Raw genomic sequence first — 14,494 nt, 5'->3', positions numbered from 1 at the left:
TATATATATCAACAAAAGATTGTTTATTTATAAAGACCCCAGAAGTTCAAAGAATTAGTAAATAAACCTGAATCATTAGAAAATCCCTCCCTCCCACCAAAATACGCCAAAGTTATTTAAATAACCACAATTATTGACCTATTTGACCTTGACAAACATGTATATTCAAACAAAGCTGTATGAGATGTGTATAAATAAAATCATAACAACGGTTAAATCACAGATAAAATCCAACAAGGTGAGATTCACAGTGTTGTGACGAACTCTCTACACATGATTCAAATTTTTAAGTACTTCAAGGTCAAAAGTTCACCAGGTTAAAGATGGCAGATACTAGTGAGATCATCCAATCAGATTGACAGCAGATGACAGAAAACAAAATGGCTGATTTTTTTTATTTGATGAATACAATGATCATGTGACAAAGCTATGGTTTTACGATCCTGAATTGTTTATTTTCCGCTAGGATTGAGTGGTATGGGAGAATTAGCCTGAGAATCATTTGTTTTAACATCACTCGTTTTACTAGAAGTGTCTGAGTTATTGTTATTTGTATTCTCTCCTTTTGCCTCTTTTTTCTTTCTCTCTTCTGCATCTGTCAAAGATATAAGATATTACTTTTTAATATATATATATTTTTTATTTAAGGAATGACTGTAATATTTTTTCTGTCTATGAAGAAATAACATAAAAAATGTGGTGCACACTGTTAAATAACCCGCTACGCGCGTTATTCAGTGTGCACCAAATTTTTTTCATTTCTTATAATTTAAATTCCATTTTTAACCATAGTAAACCATGAAAAAACGTTGATGACGTCACAGTCACATGACTAAATCATGTCTATGGGCTCGTAACAAAATAATGTCAGCCAATCAGAAGACGTGTTACATCCAAAATTAAATTATTTCTAGGTACCTTGAAATATACAATCAGCAAATTTTAAAAGTATTTCCTGTATTGCTGTAATTTAAAGCTGTTTGAAGGAGTTTAATTTTTTTTATTCAGTGTTGTGTTTTAGGTAGATCTGTATCTAACCATCCCATCTAGGCATGTTGCAAAAATACTATTTTGGTTGCACAATGTCAGAATATACTGCTTGTTGATTGTTCAGTTAACAGGGATGAGCATATATAGAAACTGTTAAAAAAAAATACCTTTTGCTGCCCTTTCTTTCCATATCTGTTTATTCTTCACCAAATGATCAAGCCAGGGCTTTAGGAATTCAAACTTTCCATCTGAAAAATAAAATAAACACATATTTATTTCAATATCTGATGTTTGCATATTTAAAAAAATCATTACAGTTTATACAAGTAATAATGATTTTCAAATACTGTAAATTCAGAAATTATTGCGAGGTTTTTATTATTGCGAATAATGCGACTGAGTTGTAAACGCAATAATTAAAACTCGCATTTTGTAATATTTGAACTGACTTAAGCATGACTTTTCTCAAAATCGTAAAAATTAAAATCGCATTCAAGTGTAAAATGACAAAATCGCAATAATAAATGCACGCAATAATTTCTGAATTTACAGTAAAAAATATTATTATTAATAAATAATTAAATTCTGTGTTCATTTTTTGGTGATCTTGCAATATCATAAGCAGTCATCAAGCTTGGTGATAGACCCAACAGGCAATTCTTGTAAAATTTCTATCTGTTCAGAATTTAAACTACAATTTCTAAGGCCTATGCTTGTTAGATAGCAAAACAGGTTGCTCAAACTTCATAATCACTTTATTAAATATCTCCCCTGAAACTATAATCTAAATCTGTTGTGGTTGTTTGATTTAATCTACTGTGAATTCATTATTATTTGTTGGATACCGATTTTCGTGAATTTTGTTGGTATAAGGAAACCACGAATTTAAATGTTCAAAGAATTACAAATATGCTGTATGATTATATGCAGACTTTTGGGAAACCACAAAATTAAATATCTACGAAAATGCTGTTCTTCATCAATCCATGAAAATAATTGAGTCTACTGTATATTATTTATTTATACTCTGGTTATTCATGATTTATCTATTTAAGTTGCAAAATTGGCAAAGTACTACTTTTTTGTGCGTTTCTCTATTGTTTTTATGTTAGTTGTTTTTGTCCATCGTATAGATCTTTTGAATTAAACCTCTTGCAACTAGTTTTATAATTTGTTCTTATGATGTGCTGTTACACCACTGCACCAGGTAAAGGAAGGTTTGAGCAATCACAAGCATGTTTATCCTTGTCACATTCTTTATATGCCGGTCCCATATCAGGAGCCTGCAGTTAAGTGGACGTCCTTGGTTTATGTTGATGATCTTTTTTTTCTGTAAAATGTTTGGTAATAAATTACGCCTTTTCTAATCGTCATTTGAATTGTTACATATTTTTCATATCTGTGCTTTTTCATAGACAACAATAAACAGTACAGGTTTTCTCATTGTTGGAGGCTGTTTGATGGCCTACAACTGCTTACTTCCTCTTCATTTTAACTCTGGTGGATAGTTGTCATATTGGCAAACATACTACTTTTATAACTGACTTTGCAGCATGGGCTTTGTTCATGGTTGAAGACCATACAGTGACCTATAGTTGTAAATTTCTGTGTCATTTGGTCTCTTGGGGAGAGTTGTCGCATTGGCAATCATACCACATCTTCTTTTTTTACATATACATTTTTTTTTTATATTGATATTTAAATCATGGTTCTTGAAACATAGTCCAGGTTTTCAGGTTACTGACGCCTCAGATTATTTATGTTTAAACTTATCAAGCAGGGGTAAAAAAAAATCTATACTAAAGGTAGGGACCAATAAATCTGGGTTTTAGGTCGTAGTAACCTGCTCCTTTACCTGAACCAAGAAGTTTAGGAGTTGATGAACGCGATGATCCACTTGAAGAGTGTAAGCTTGTTGTACTCGTACTTTTGTCTTTCTTTACGTCATATGCCGGATCTTCATTGATTGACGTTGCAGAACCACTTCTTTGTTCTTTCAATAAATTGGAGACAATCTTTTCCAACATTTCTGACATGACCTGAAAACTTGGATCAACGATGAAGTCAATGAAACCTGTAAAAAAAGAAACATCACTATTTTATGAAATTTTCCTTTGAATTTTATACTGACTGATAGTTTCCTTTTTCAGCACAGTAGAGTGATATGAAAAATTATCGCTAGAAACTAAGGGCGCATGTGTCCATTGCCAATGAAATAAACAATGTTATGTTATGTAATTGTAAAATATTATAGTGATAAACAGATTACCATTGGTCAAGTGAGAAAATCAATCTTGTTGAGATGATCAACAATAATTACAGTTATTTTTATCAATACAATACTTGTGTTTTGATATTGAGTTAAAATAGCAACTTGCAACTTTGCTGCTGTAGGGCTTCATTGTCAATTTGTGTCTCTTTTAATAATTTCTGACAATAAATATATCATCAGCAGATATCAAAAATAGAATTAGCAAGAAACTCACATTCTTGTAAAATTTCAAATACATTGACCTTTTTACTTAAATGAACCCATTTTGCAGGATAAATTGCACTGCGAAGTCTACACTGGAATGAATATGTAATGCCATCTTCATGAAATTTGTTCACACAAATTTATGAGCGTGAATAACAGGTTTTGATTCAATCCCAGTCCTTAAGGTGGTACCTAACACATTCACCAAAATCAATTTGTCTTTTTAGTTTTCCTACAATTTTGACAAAATATTTACTTTGAACATTTCACAAAAAAATAAAAATTTCAAAAAAAATTGAACCACACACTTTGTTTGAAATTTTTTTTGGGATACATAGCAATTTGGTAAACACTAATTTTGATCATTGAGAGGCTAAATAATTTTTTAACAATAGATTGAGTTATCTCCCTGTAGTGTTATGTACCACCTTACATGATATATGTGATTCCAGCTACATGCCTTTCTTGGTCTGATTGCCTGTCCTTACCTATTTGTGACTCTGCTACAAGCACACCACTTCTATCACACAACGGAGAGAATGGCAGTCCTAACTCTTTTTCCCTATCTCCTTGTCTAAAGAATTCTTCCAGTAATTGATTTGTCCACTTGTAATGCAAATTCCATTCTTTTGCAGGATGACCTATATCTGCACAATGTAGCACCATGGATAAAGCTTTAGCCTTGTCAATGCTGAAGTTCAAATGAAATATTAACATAAGAAAAATCTTTCAACATTCTAAGGCCATGCAATCTCTTTAAAAAATGTCTCGCAGTAATCACTGACTAAATTAGGGCCCATGTGATACAGTAAAAATTGTCCAACAGGATTTTCCTTTTGGAAAACTATAGTTTTTAATTAAAAAATATAGTATAGCTTGCATCAATTATTTCGATTCTTATTAGGACAATTAAGGTAATATCTATGTCTGATGTGTATAAGTGCGGAGCGTTTCTGTAGGCTCATGAACCTCCTTTTTTAGTTTGTAAACAAGCAAACTACTGGCAATGACTTTTCAGAGGGAGAAGTTTGAACAGCCAGCATGAACGGTTGTCGTATCTAGGTCAAATATGTCAATTTCAAATTGTAACACGTTACAGTCATCATAAATGAATAAGTAACAACATGTGCACCATTTAAGAGGTTGGAAGTGTTTTAAGTTTATTGGATTTAGAGCATGGGTTTCTTCACAAACGGAATGAAGCACGTCATATTAGAATAAATAATACAATCAATAAAATGTTCTTTTTCATGTAAACATTTTGTTACATCCCTGTCACCTGTCCCTTTAGGTTGCATTTCTGTAAATATTGACAATGCAATTTCCTATAGGAACTCCTTTTACGGCTAAAACTGTACCACTTTTACTATGAAGTTTTGAAAAAAATCTTATCCTAAAATTAAAAGTCCATATGCACCACAATTTTTTTTAAAAGGTCAAAATATAGGGCTGTGCGGCATATTTTTAACGTTTATATGCCGTGAACTTCTCAGAGTTTAAACTAACACTAATTTTCTTAACTACCCCTACCTCGAATGAAAGGTTACCACAGATTTCAATGTAAACAATATGCACATGTCTATTTACTGGTAACATTCCCAAGTTATGTCTCTGTGAGATGGAACACAGAGAGCATAACTGAGAACCAGTATGTAAACAAAATTAATTTTCTATGAATATTCAAGATCTCCCCAAAAGAGGCGTGTTTTGAGAAGCAGCATTTACAAAGTGCAACCTATAATAAAATTGAGAAAGGAAATGGTGAATATGTCAAAGCGACAACCACCCGACCATAGAGCAAACAACAGCCGAAGGCAACCAATGGGTCTTATGCATTAAAACACACATAAATATATATTTTGTACATATACACACTCTTATGGGGAACTATTATTTTCATTTAAGAATATGCATGTTTGGACAATTCTACTAAAATAATATATCAGACATGCACAAGGATTACATAAGACATAAATGTGTGTTACTAAAATTTGTACCCAAAAAAGGAAATAGAATCTGAGTATACATAATTTTTAGTGACAGTTGGTTCCCAACAATAGGTTTTGTTGAGTCCTGCGTCTCATAGTTTGTAATTTTCTTCAATTTCATAGATGTTTCAATTGTTAAATGTATCAGATCCGAAAAAAATTCTTATTCAAATAATATGTTCTTCAAATATAGTGACGAATTTAACAGAAAAAATAAAGGTATGACAGAACTTTCAAGATAGCGTACCTTTCTGGCATACTCAGCAAACCCTTCAAATTTTTAATTTGTTGAAAATGGAAAGACATATCTGTAGCGAGAACCATATCTATCACCAGGTTACGGAACTCTCTGGAAATAAACAGACAGAAAATTAGTACGATTCTCAATATATGCCGCAGTCTTCAAGCTAACCACAAGTCCTACGGCATTGGCTTGTAAAATTGTTTTCAGAATTTAAAATTCTTCTCTACAAGCAAACATTATCTAATTAAAATTTTCAAATAATTGAGCTTCTGGCTTGTGGACTCAAAAGTTGAAGCGTGAAGGCTGAATTATGGTATTCTTAAAGAAAGGTATATAAAAATCTGTATCAACAATGCATTACCATTCAATATTTTACACCCATATAATCCATTACTGTACTCTTGTTTGTCTGTTTGTCTTTTTATTTTTTAGCTATGGCATTGTCAAATAATTTTCGATCTATGAGTTTGACTGTCCCTCTGGTATCTCCCCCCCCCCCCCCCCCCCCCCCCCCTCTTTTGTTTACAAGGATAACATATTTTTTTCTATTGAGTTTCAATTAACCTCATAGTTTTTGCAGCATGTAATCCTTGGTGACATTTAAGTCACTAAAGAACTATTATTATTCATTTCTTTCCCTTTCCTAAACTGTAATGGAAAATTTTTACAAATTTGTAGAAAGGGAGATAACTCGGAAAGATTTTATTTTTAGTTCACATCATATATGTTAAACAAAACATGCTAAAGTATACATTGTCATTTGCAAGCTGACTGGTTGTAAATTGAAACTGTACAAGAAACAAAATGCATGACAATTCAAGAACACCATCCAATGCTACCCCCAGATACATATATTTTACATGTCCAAGGGCAATAACTCTAATATATATATATTTATTTTTTTTAAAACTTTTTTCATAAATATCCTACAAGAGATGAAAGCTTTGATTTCCCCATCAGTGCAGTTTTCCATAAAATTCCTTATCCAAGGGCGTATTATTCAACAGTTACAATTAGCCACCAAAAACTTACTTAAATTCCTCTCTGCTGAGATTACTAAGTATATTGCTGTCATCGTTTTTCATCATTCGGAATGAGGCACTGATATGGTAGTTTTCTAATACAGCTCTGTCATTGTACAACAGAGCTACTTCGGACCTGAAATGCAGATTTTTATAATAATTTAAAATCTGGCTAATTTGTTCAATTTATGGAAAGAAAAAAAAAAAGATTTTAAATTATTTATTATGATTTAGCAACACTTAACATAATTCTAAAAAGTTATTAGATTATGAAAGAATAGACAACATTCATAAAATAGGCAATTAGTTTTCTAAATTGTTACTTGTAGGGGCCTTTTACAGCCGACCACACAACATGTTTTTTTTCTCATTGTTGAAGGCTGTACGGTTGCCTTTAATTGCTTACATAGTTCTCTCATTCTCTATCATACCACATCTCCTTATTCTTATGAAATATTGCTGTCCTTCTGACTAACAACATTGGTGACTGTTCTTGGTTTTTTTTGTTGTCTTTTCTATAAGGTTCTTAATTTTTTTTTTAAATTACTTTTGCTCTTAGTTTAAACATATTTATTTATAGTGGATTGGGAAACAAGTTTTTGCAAACTTATTTTAATCCCTTTCCACTTTGCGGGTGAGGCTCTTAGTTTAAATAATCTTTATGTCTACCAGTGAACATTCTGATAACCTTGGTATCTGTGAACATTCTGATAACCTTGGTATCTGTGAACATTCTATAACCTTGGTATCTGTGAACATTCTGATAACCTTGGTATCTGTGAACATTCTGATAACCTTGGTATCTGTGAACATTCTATAACCTTGGTATCTGTGAACATTCTATAACCTTGGTATCTGTGAACATTCTGATAACCTTGGTATCTGTGAACATTATATAACCTTGGTATCTGTGAACATTTTATAACCTTGGTATCTGGGAACATTCTGATAACCTTGGTATATGTAAACATTCTATAACCTTGGTATTTGTGAACATTAATGAATCCTTACCCTGTCATTATATGAAAGTTATTTGTAGTTCCTGTGTGTTCATAATCATGTATCAAAGCAGCAATAATGGTAGCAAAAATTTCTATATCTGTCAACCAATGCTACAAAAATAATTTGTTAATGTTAATTTTAAACATACAGTGCATTTGCTCAGACTTCGGTTTTCTTCATCCACAATGTGTTTGGTAACTTACATTTTATATAAGGGTCTAAATGGGGTTAATTTTCACATATTTTATAAATAACTGAAATAGATTGTATTGCAGGCTAGGTTTGGCATGCCATAAAACCAGATTCAACCCACCATTTTTCTTTCTTAAAATGTTCTGTAACAAGTCAGGAAAATGGCCATTGTTATACATTTATTATAGTTCGTTTCTTTGTGTGTTACATTTTAATGTTGTGTTTCTGTTGTGTTGTTGCTCTCTTATATTTCAAATGGTTTGGGTTTACAGAATAAAGAATTTTGGACCAATACTACAGAAAAAAAATGGTCCTAAAGAAGTGAAGCTGTGACATTAGTTCACAGATGATACCCCTGTGGCAAGTGGATAATCTTAATAGTATAAACATATGTACGTGTTCAGTAAACAGGAAGTTGTTAACCCTTTCCTCCATAGTGACGCCTTCTGACGCCACCCCCTTTACTCAATAATGATGCCTTTTGACACCTGTGTAGTACCTCAGTTGAAATACTTTGACTACTAAGTGTCTGCTTCAGACTTAATAAATTTGTATCCAATATGAAAAGGATATTCATTAGAATATCTGACCTGAATTTATTTGATGAAATATTTGTTTTTTGCAATTTGTTTATACTTTAAAGCATATTTTTTGCATTTTATCGAAAAATCCTATGCAAATCAAGTATTCAAAAAAAAGAATGTCAATGGAGGAAAGGGTCAAGTGATGAATCTGAAAACACACCACACTGTATAGCTGATTTTTAAGAACCCTGAAACCAAATTTCAGATCTCCTTGTGATGTAGTTCCTGAGAAAAATGTGACAAAAAGTTCAACTTGGATGTCATGTGTAAAAGTGTTTAGGAAGTTGTTGTGTGATGGATCTAAAAACGCATCACACAGTATAACTAACTTATTTTATATATACATAAAACCAAATTTCAGAAATCCTTGTTATTTAGTTTCTGAGAAAGATGCGACGGAAATTTATTCACAAACGGACATACATACTGTTGTATGGAAGGATGGAAGGAGGAATGTAAGACAGAGTTAAACAGTATACCCCCATTTTTTTTAAAGCAGGGGTATAAAAAAATAAAGAAATGGGTATAAAAAAAAAACATCTGGACTCTCCTACATTAATATTATACGACTTTAATTGGAGAAGCACCAAATATTAATTTCAAAGTTTTCAGTTTGACATGATTGAGGTTCAACCCCAATACCTTCTGTACCAGAGGCAAACAAGCTACCACAAGACCATCAATGCTGTTCACATATTAGTGAAAAATATATCACCAAACTTTTTTTCTAGAAAATACTTACCACTAATTTACTCTGGTTTAATATCACATGTACGCTCTGGGCAACATCTGCACCGTGTAAAAGGTTGTGGTAAGGGTTTTTATATTTGCTATATCCTATTTCAAGATTTAACAGGAAAGTGTCCAGAACAGTGCTGTTGATTTTGTATTTTGCAATTATATCATATTTTTGTAAGAGTTCATAACCAACAAATTTCAAAGAATGATTATCAGCGGCATCGTTCACAGCAAAAACATCAAATCCCCATTCATCTAAGTGCTGAAAATAGAAAAACAAAAACATCAAATCCCATATCCAAGTGCTGAAAATAGAAAAACAAAAACATCAAATCCCCATTCATTTAAGTTTTTCATGATAACGAATCCCAGTATTTCTATTGTATAATTGTAATTTGCGTACTTTTGAAAATAAAAAAAATTATTTGTTTAATTTATTTTCTATCTACTGACATATAATTCATATTTTATTAACAGCTTTAGAATTGGCCATTTAACCTTATACAAACTGCTTTAAAACTGTAAAAACATGGCACTGACCTTTAATAACAGTAGAACATGGGGTGGAACGTGTAATCACTGACCTTTAATAACAGTAGAACACGGGGTGGAATGTGTAATCACTGACCTTTAATAACAGTAGAACATGGGGTGGAACATGCAATCACTGACCTTTAATAACAGTAGAACATGGGGTGGAACGTGTAATCACTGACCTTTAATAACAGTAGAACATGGGGTGGAACATGCAATCACTGACCTTTAATAACAGTAGAACATGGGGTGGAATGTGTAATCACTGACCTTTAATAACAGTAGAACATGGGGTGGAACGTGTAATCACTGACCTTTAATAACAGTAGAACATGGGGTGGAATGTGTAATCACTGACCTTTAATAACAGTAGAACATGGGGTGGAATGTGTAATCACTGACCTTTAATAACAGTAGAACATGGGGTGGAACGTGTAATCCTGTTGAACTTGAAAGTCTTCTGTAAATTCTGAAAGTATTTCAAAATAAATACAGCATTTCAATTTGTTACATTAGCAATTCAAAATGCACTTCATAAAAAAATGTTGTTTTTTTCAAATGAACTATTATAATTTTCTCTTTATTCCTTTATTGCTGACAGATCTTGATCTATAGTCATATTTCTACTAATAGATCAAGAGTAATAAAATATGGGGACAAAACATATCAAATATATTTTATTAAATATTCAAAGAATAAGTATTAATTTCTTAATGTCTTCACTAGAAATAGGAAACAAACATGAACATTGTAAAACCACAACTCTAAAACAGACACATGAAAATAAAAATTAGTTCAATTTTTCTTTTGATCTGAGATATCACTGCCATATAATTTATCTACCGTAATACCTTGATGATATATTTTTTATTTATGGTGTCTCTTAACCTTGAGTGTCCAGCTTGTTGGCTGCTGGTTTTTTTACAGTTTTGGTGGCAGGAATCTAATATTTTAAAGGGGATCTTCACAATTATAAATACATTTTTTGATAATTTATAGATTAACAATTTTACCTGTCAACCATAATACCGGCCCGGATGGCATGAGCAACACTTTTGAACTTTGGTTTTTCTTCCCCTCGTCTTTTGATATTGCTCATGGAGCGTGTGAAGGTCAAGGCTAACCAATCCCGAACTTCACTCGGAACAGCATCCGGCTCGACCTCACTGAGCTCGTCATCTTCATCACAGAGACGCCTGTAAAGATATTTCACAAGGTGTTCATTCATAATATTGTCTCCCTTGAATAAGCTAAACCTTCGACAATAAGGCAATCGAATCGGCAACTTGTGCTTTTACTTCAAAAATATATAAAGTGTCTCAACTGCAGACGGTCACTAGAACATAACATGAACACTAGAACTAATACACCCAGCACAGGTCAAGCTGTTGAAATTACTTCAGTCTGACAATATACAGTTATACACTAATAAAAATATATTTTGAATATGAACGATGATTTCAAAATTGTTTTTAATCCAATTTTTTCTGTGTGGAAAAAATCACTAAAATAACAACATGCTTAAAGAATTAAACTAAAATCTTAAATGTGAAGGAACCTCAAGTTGAAGGCTCAACTTTTAACACGAGAAAAGGACATTTAAATCAGTAAATGTTTTCCAAAAGCACTATATAAATATTGAAATCTTGCTGTACAAAAAATTACACATGAGGTGTCAATATTGTCACAAAATTTACTTAGAGGAGTCTTTATTTATAATAATACTTAACTTTTGCAGACATATTTTTAAATGCAAAGTAACCTAGAGATAAGCATAGACCACATGAATCAGCAATTTCTTTATTGTCCATTGACTAGAAAATTTTCAAATTTCAAAGTACCTGTGTACTACTTGTTTTGAACATGGAAAAAATAAAACTATTTCTGGATCATAAAAAAAACTGTGTTTAAAACACATTTGGAAATGAAATATGACTAAAGTGCAACTATAATATCAATCAATCTAATTTAATTATCATTTAACAAAAAAAACATAAACAATTGGGCATAACAAAAATTACTAAAAGATTAAATGTAAAACCTATTCATAAACTCATGCTTTTCTGTACTTTCCCAATTTTGAAAGGTTGCTGTCTAATTGACATGTTATAATTTCACTCATTTGCAATTTTTTTCAGTTATTGAAAATCTTTGGTTAATAATGATTGTCCCAATAATCTTGCATAATACTGTGACAAGAATAATCGAAAAAAGTGAGAAAATAAATGGATATTTCTCATCTGCAATATTGGAAAAATAATTACAGCTTTCCAAAATAGAAACAAGTCAAAAGTAAACGTGCCATATGGGGCAAATTTATTATAACACGGAGAAACTGACATCTGAAAATGAAGAAAAACTTGTTTCAATAGGAAAATCACACAGCAGACCTCGTCAATGATGAAATCAGCTGCTTGTATGGTATCGATTTTAACCAACGCAACAATACCCCCTACGGATGATAGATAGAATTATCCTTCTTTTCTTGAAGATTTCATTATCTTGTCTCTTCCTTTGGTACTATGATTTTACTTTACTATACATTGTTCCATTCTCATTCCCGCAGTGTACAATTAGCGGAAACCTTACGGAATTTAAGAAATAGAATTACAGAAAAAGAATTTAGAGCTTTCTACCTTAATTAAGCTGATAGGAGAGAAGATCTTTTGAAATACTACAAGGGTTATTTTTTATTGATGGGAAACTGCTGAGAGCTAATTTAAATTTCAAACAAAATTTAGAAAAAAGAATGAACATGATTTTTAAGACTTCATTTGATAAGGAATTAATATAAAAACAGTCTTAAATATTTTATACAAGAAACAAGTCAGCTTTCAAAAGGACTTGTACAGCTTGAAACTGATTAGTACCAGCTGCAATCATGAAAAAAAATATAAGCAGCCTTGTAAAAACAAACTAAACACTTTGATTTTATCTATCAATGTCTACTCATTAAAAATAGTGATGTCCTTCCCAGAAAATTGAAATATCTAAAGGTACAGGATAAACAGTAGTACTAGTTGACTATTTACATCTTAAACCTGAAAAAATCTTTAAATGAAATAAGTAAAAATAAATATGATTACTTTTTTGGATGTCTCGTTTCATACTTTCAAAACAAAATTGAGACTGGAAATGGGATTATGTCAAAGAGCCAACAACCCAACCAAAGAGCAGACAATAGAACATATATATTATAGTATATTTTTGCTACTATATATAGTCAAATGACTCAGTCTCGTGCTCAACCACAGACTAGAAGAGCACCTGCACCAACATTTTTTCCAACCACTTATCAGAAGACCATTATTCAGAGATTTTTCTTATATGTTTAAAAAAGTTTTGCAAATATTTACTAGTCTCAATAAAATTTTACCAGTCTGGGGCATTTGACTTTTGGACTAAAAGAACTGAACTTTATCATTGAAAGGACATACCTGTTCTTTACAATACATTACAGGACCCTGTACTGTAGGCATGCACACAAGGGTTGATTGTGAAGGAACAGGCACTTATATACAAAACACACCCAATGTATATCATCAAAAAAAGGGGGGAATCACATGGTTGATGCATGATAATCTTACTTTCAGTTTGTACAATTAGATGGGTATTCAGGTATTTTTTAAAAGGCATATACAATAAAACATGTGACAATTAAGGAAACCTGCCAACTCCTTCCCCTCTTAACCTGATGTCAATGATGAGACTTTTGGATTCAGCTAAACTCTAGTATATGGGCTTTGAGTAAGATTATGTACAGTCAAAGAATCAGTGCTAGGTAAAATGGTCTTTTAAGTTCTCTTTTTATTCCATACACTTAAATTTTTAAAGTTGCAATGTCAGTCAGTGGGAAATGCAAACTTACTTTGTTATTTTTATAGCCACTGGCACTGGCAAGTCCTTATCTTTGACTTTGTTTTTCTTCCTCAAACAGCTGCATGGGCACATGCAACCAGTGCGTTCAGCCATGCCAAGTGTTTATATTGTTTCCAAAAGCTTTCACAAGTTTCATGTAAGTTATGCTTCCTTGTGGTTGCATAACTTTTCACACAAAAAACAACAACAGAGCTGCACTTTCAGGACTACTAGAAGTTATGACATCATAACATAATGGATGTCACTTCCTGTCTCCATGACACAAATACTGTGTGCACATAAACTTATGACATCATAATGCATCTTATTCTTAGCATACACTAATGACATCATAATGCATACTTCACTAGTAATAAATTAATGACAAAGAAGTCTTTATTATGACTGATGTTTTCAAATAGTTTGCTTGGTTTTGTGAAAGAATACTATTTTCAATTTAGGACATTTGATTATTTTTAGTTACAAGGACATGACAGGTTTTAAAAGAAAAAAAATATAAATTAAAATGTTTTTATTTCAGGTCAAGTCAATATTGGATTTTTTTTGCTAATGTTATCAAATTTTCATGTTGGAAAATAGATTAGATTTTATGAAAAAACACCTTTCAAATTACAAAAACTGGTATTTTTAACTTTCTAGATATGTATTCTTACAAATATTATAGCTGCAAAAATGTAGCTCTATTGTTCTTCGCCATCTATGATTATTATGAAATTATAAGCATCTGCATGGGAAAACTAGAATATATTTTTTTCAAAATGACTAATATTTTAAAATCATTTGACATTTTCAATCATTGAGCAGAAGGGGGTTGGGGGGTGGGGGTGGGGGGGGGGGGGGGGGCA

At 31.9% G+C, this 14,494-nt stretch overlaps 1 protein-coding gene across 1 annotated transcript in view; it reads right to left on the bottom strand.

The window, feature by feature from the left end:
• Positions 1 to 376: 376 nt before the first annotated feature.
• The window catches only part of LOC139503703 (dual specificity calcium/calmodulin-dependent 3',5'-cyclic nucleotide phosphodiesterase 1A-like), a 133,301-nt gene continuing 119,183 nt past the window's right edge, over positions 377 to 14,494 (bottom strand). Inside the window, exons 6-15 of the mRNA XM_071293552.1 lie at positions 10,784 to 10,966; positions 10,173 to 10,239; positions 9,241 to 9,498; positions 7,732 to 7,832; positions 6,731 to 6,856; positions 5,702 to 5,803; positions 3,955 to 4,157; positions 2,846 to 3,064; positions 1,158 to 1,238; positions 377 to 595 (exon numbers count right to left, since the gene is read on the bottom strand). Of these exons, the coding sequence (XP_071149653.1) occupies positions 453 to 595; positions 1,158 to 1,238; positions 2,846 to 3,064; positions 3,955 to 4,157; positions 5,702 to 5,803; positions 6,731 to 6,856; positions 7,732 to 7,832; positions 9,241 to 9,498; positions 10,173 to 10,239; positions 10,784 to 10,966 (1,483 nt within the window). The 3' untranslated portion in view covers positions 377 to 452. The remainder of the gene's footprint in view (positions 596 to 1,157; positions 1,239 to 2,845; positions 3,065 to 3,954; positions 4,158 to 5,701; positions 5,804 to 6,730; positions 6,857 to 7,731; positions 7,833 to 9,240; positions 9,499 to 10,172; positions 10,240 to 10,783; positions 10,967 to 14,494) is intronic.

Source organism: Mytilus edulis, chromosome 14 (assembly GCF_963676685.1).
Source record: "Mytilus edulis chromosome 14, xbMytEdul2.2, whole genome shotgun sequence".
Taxonomy (NCBI): Eukaryota; Metazoa; Mollusca; class Bivalvia; order Mytilida; family Mytilidae; genus Mytilus; species Mytilus edulis.
This window is presented reverse-complemented; position numbering and strand designations above follow the sequence as displayed.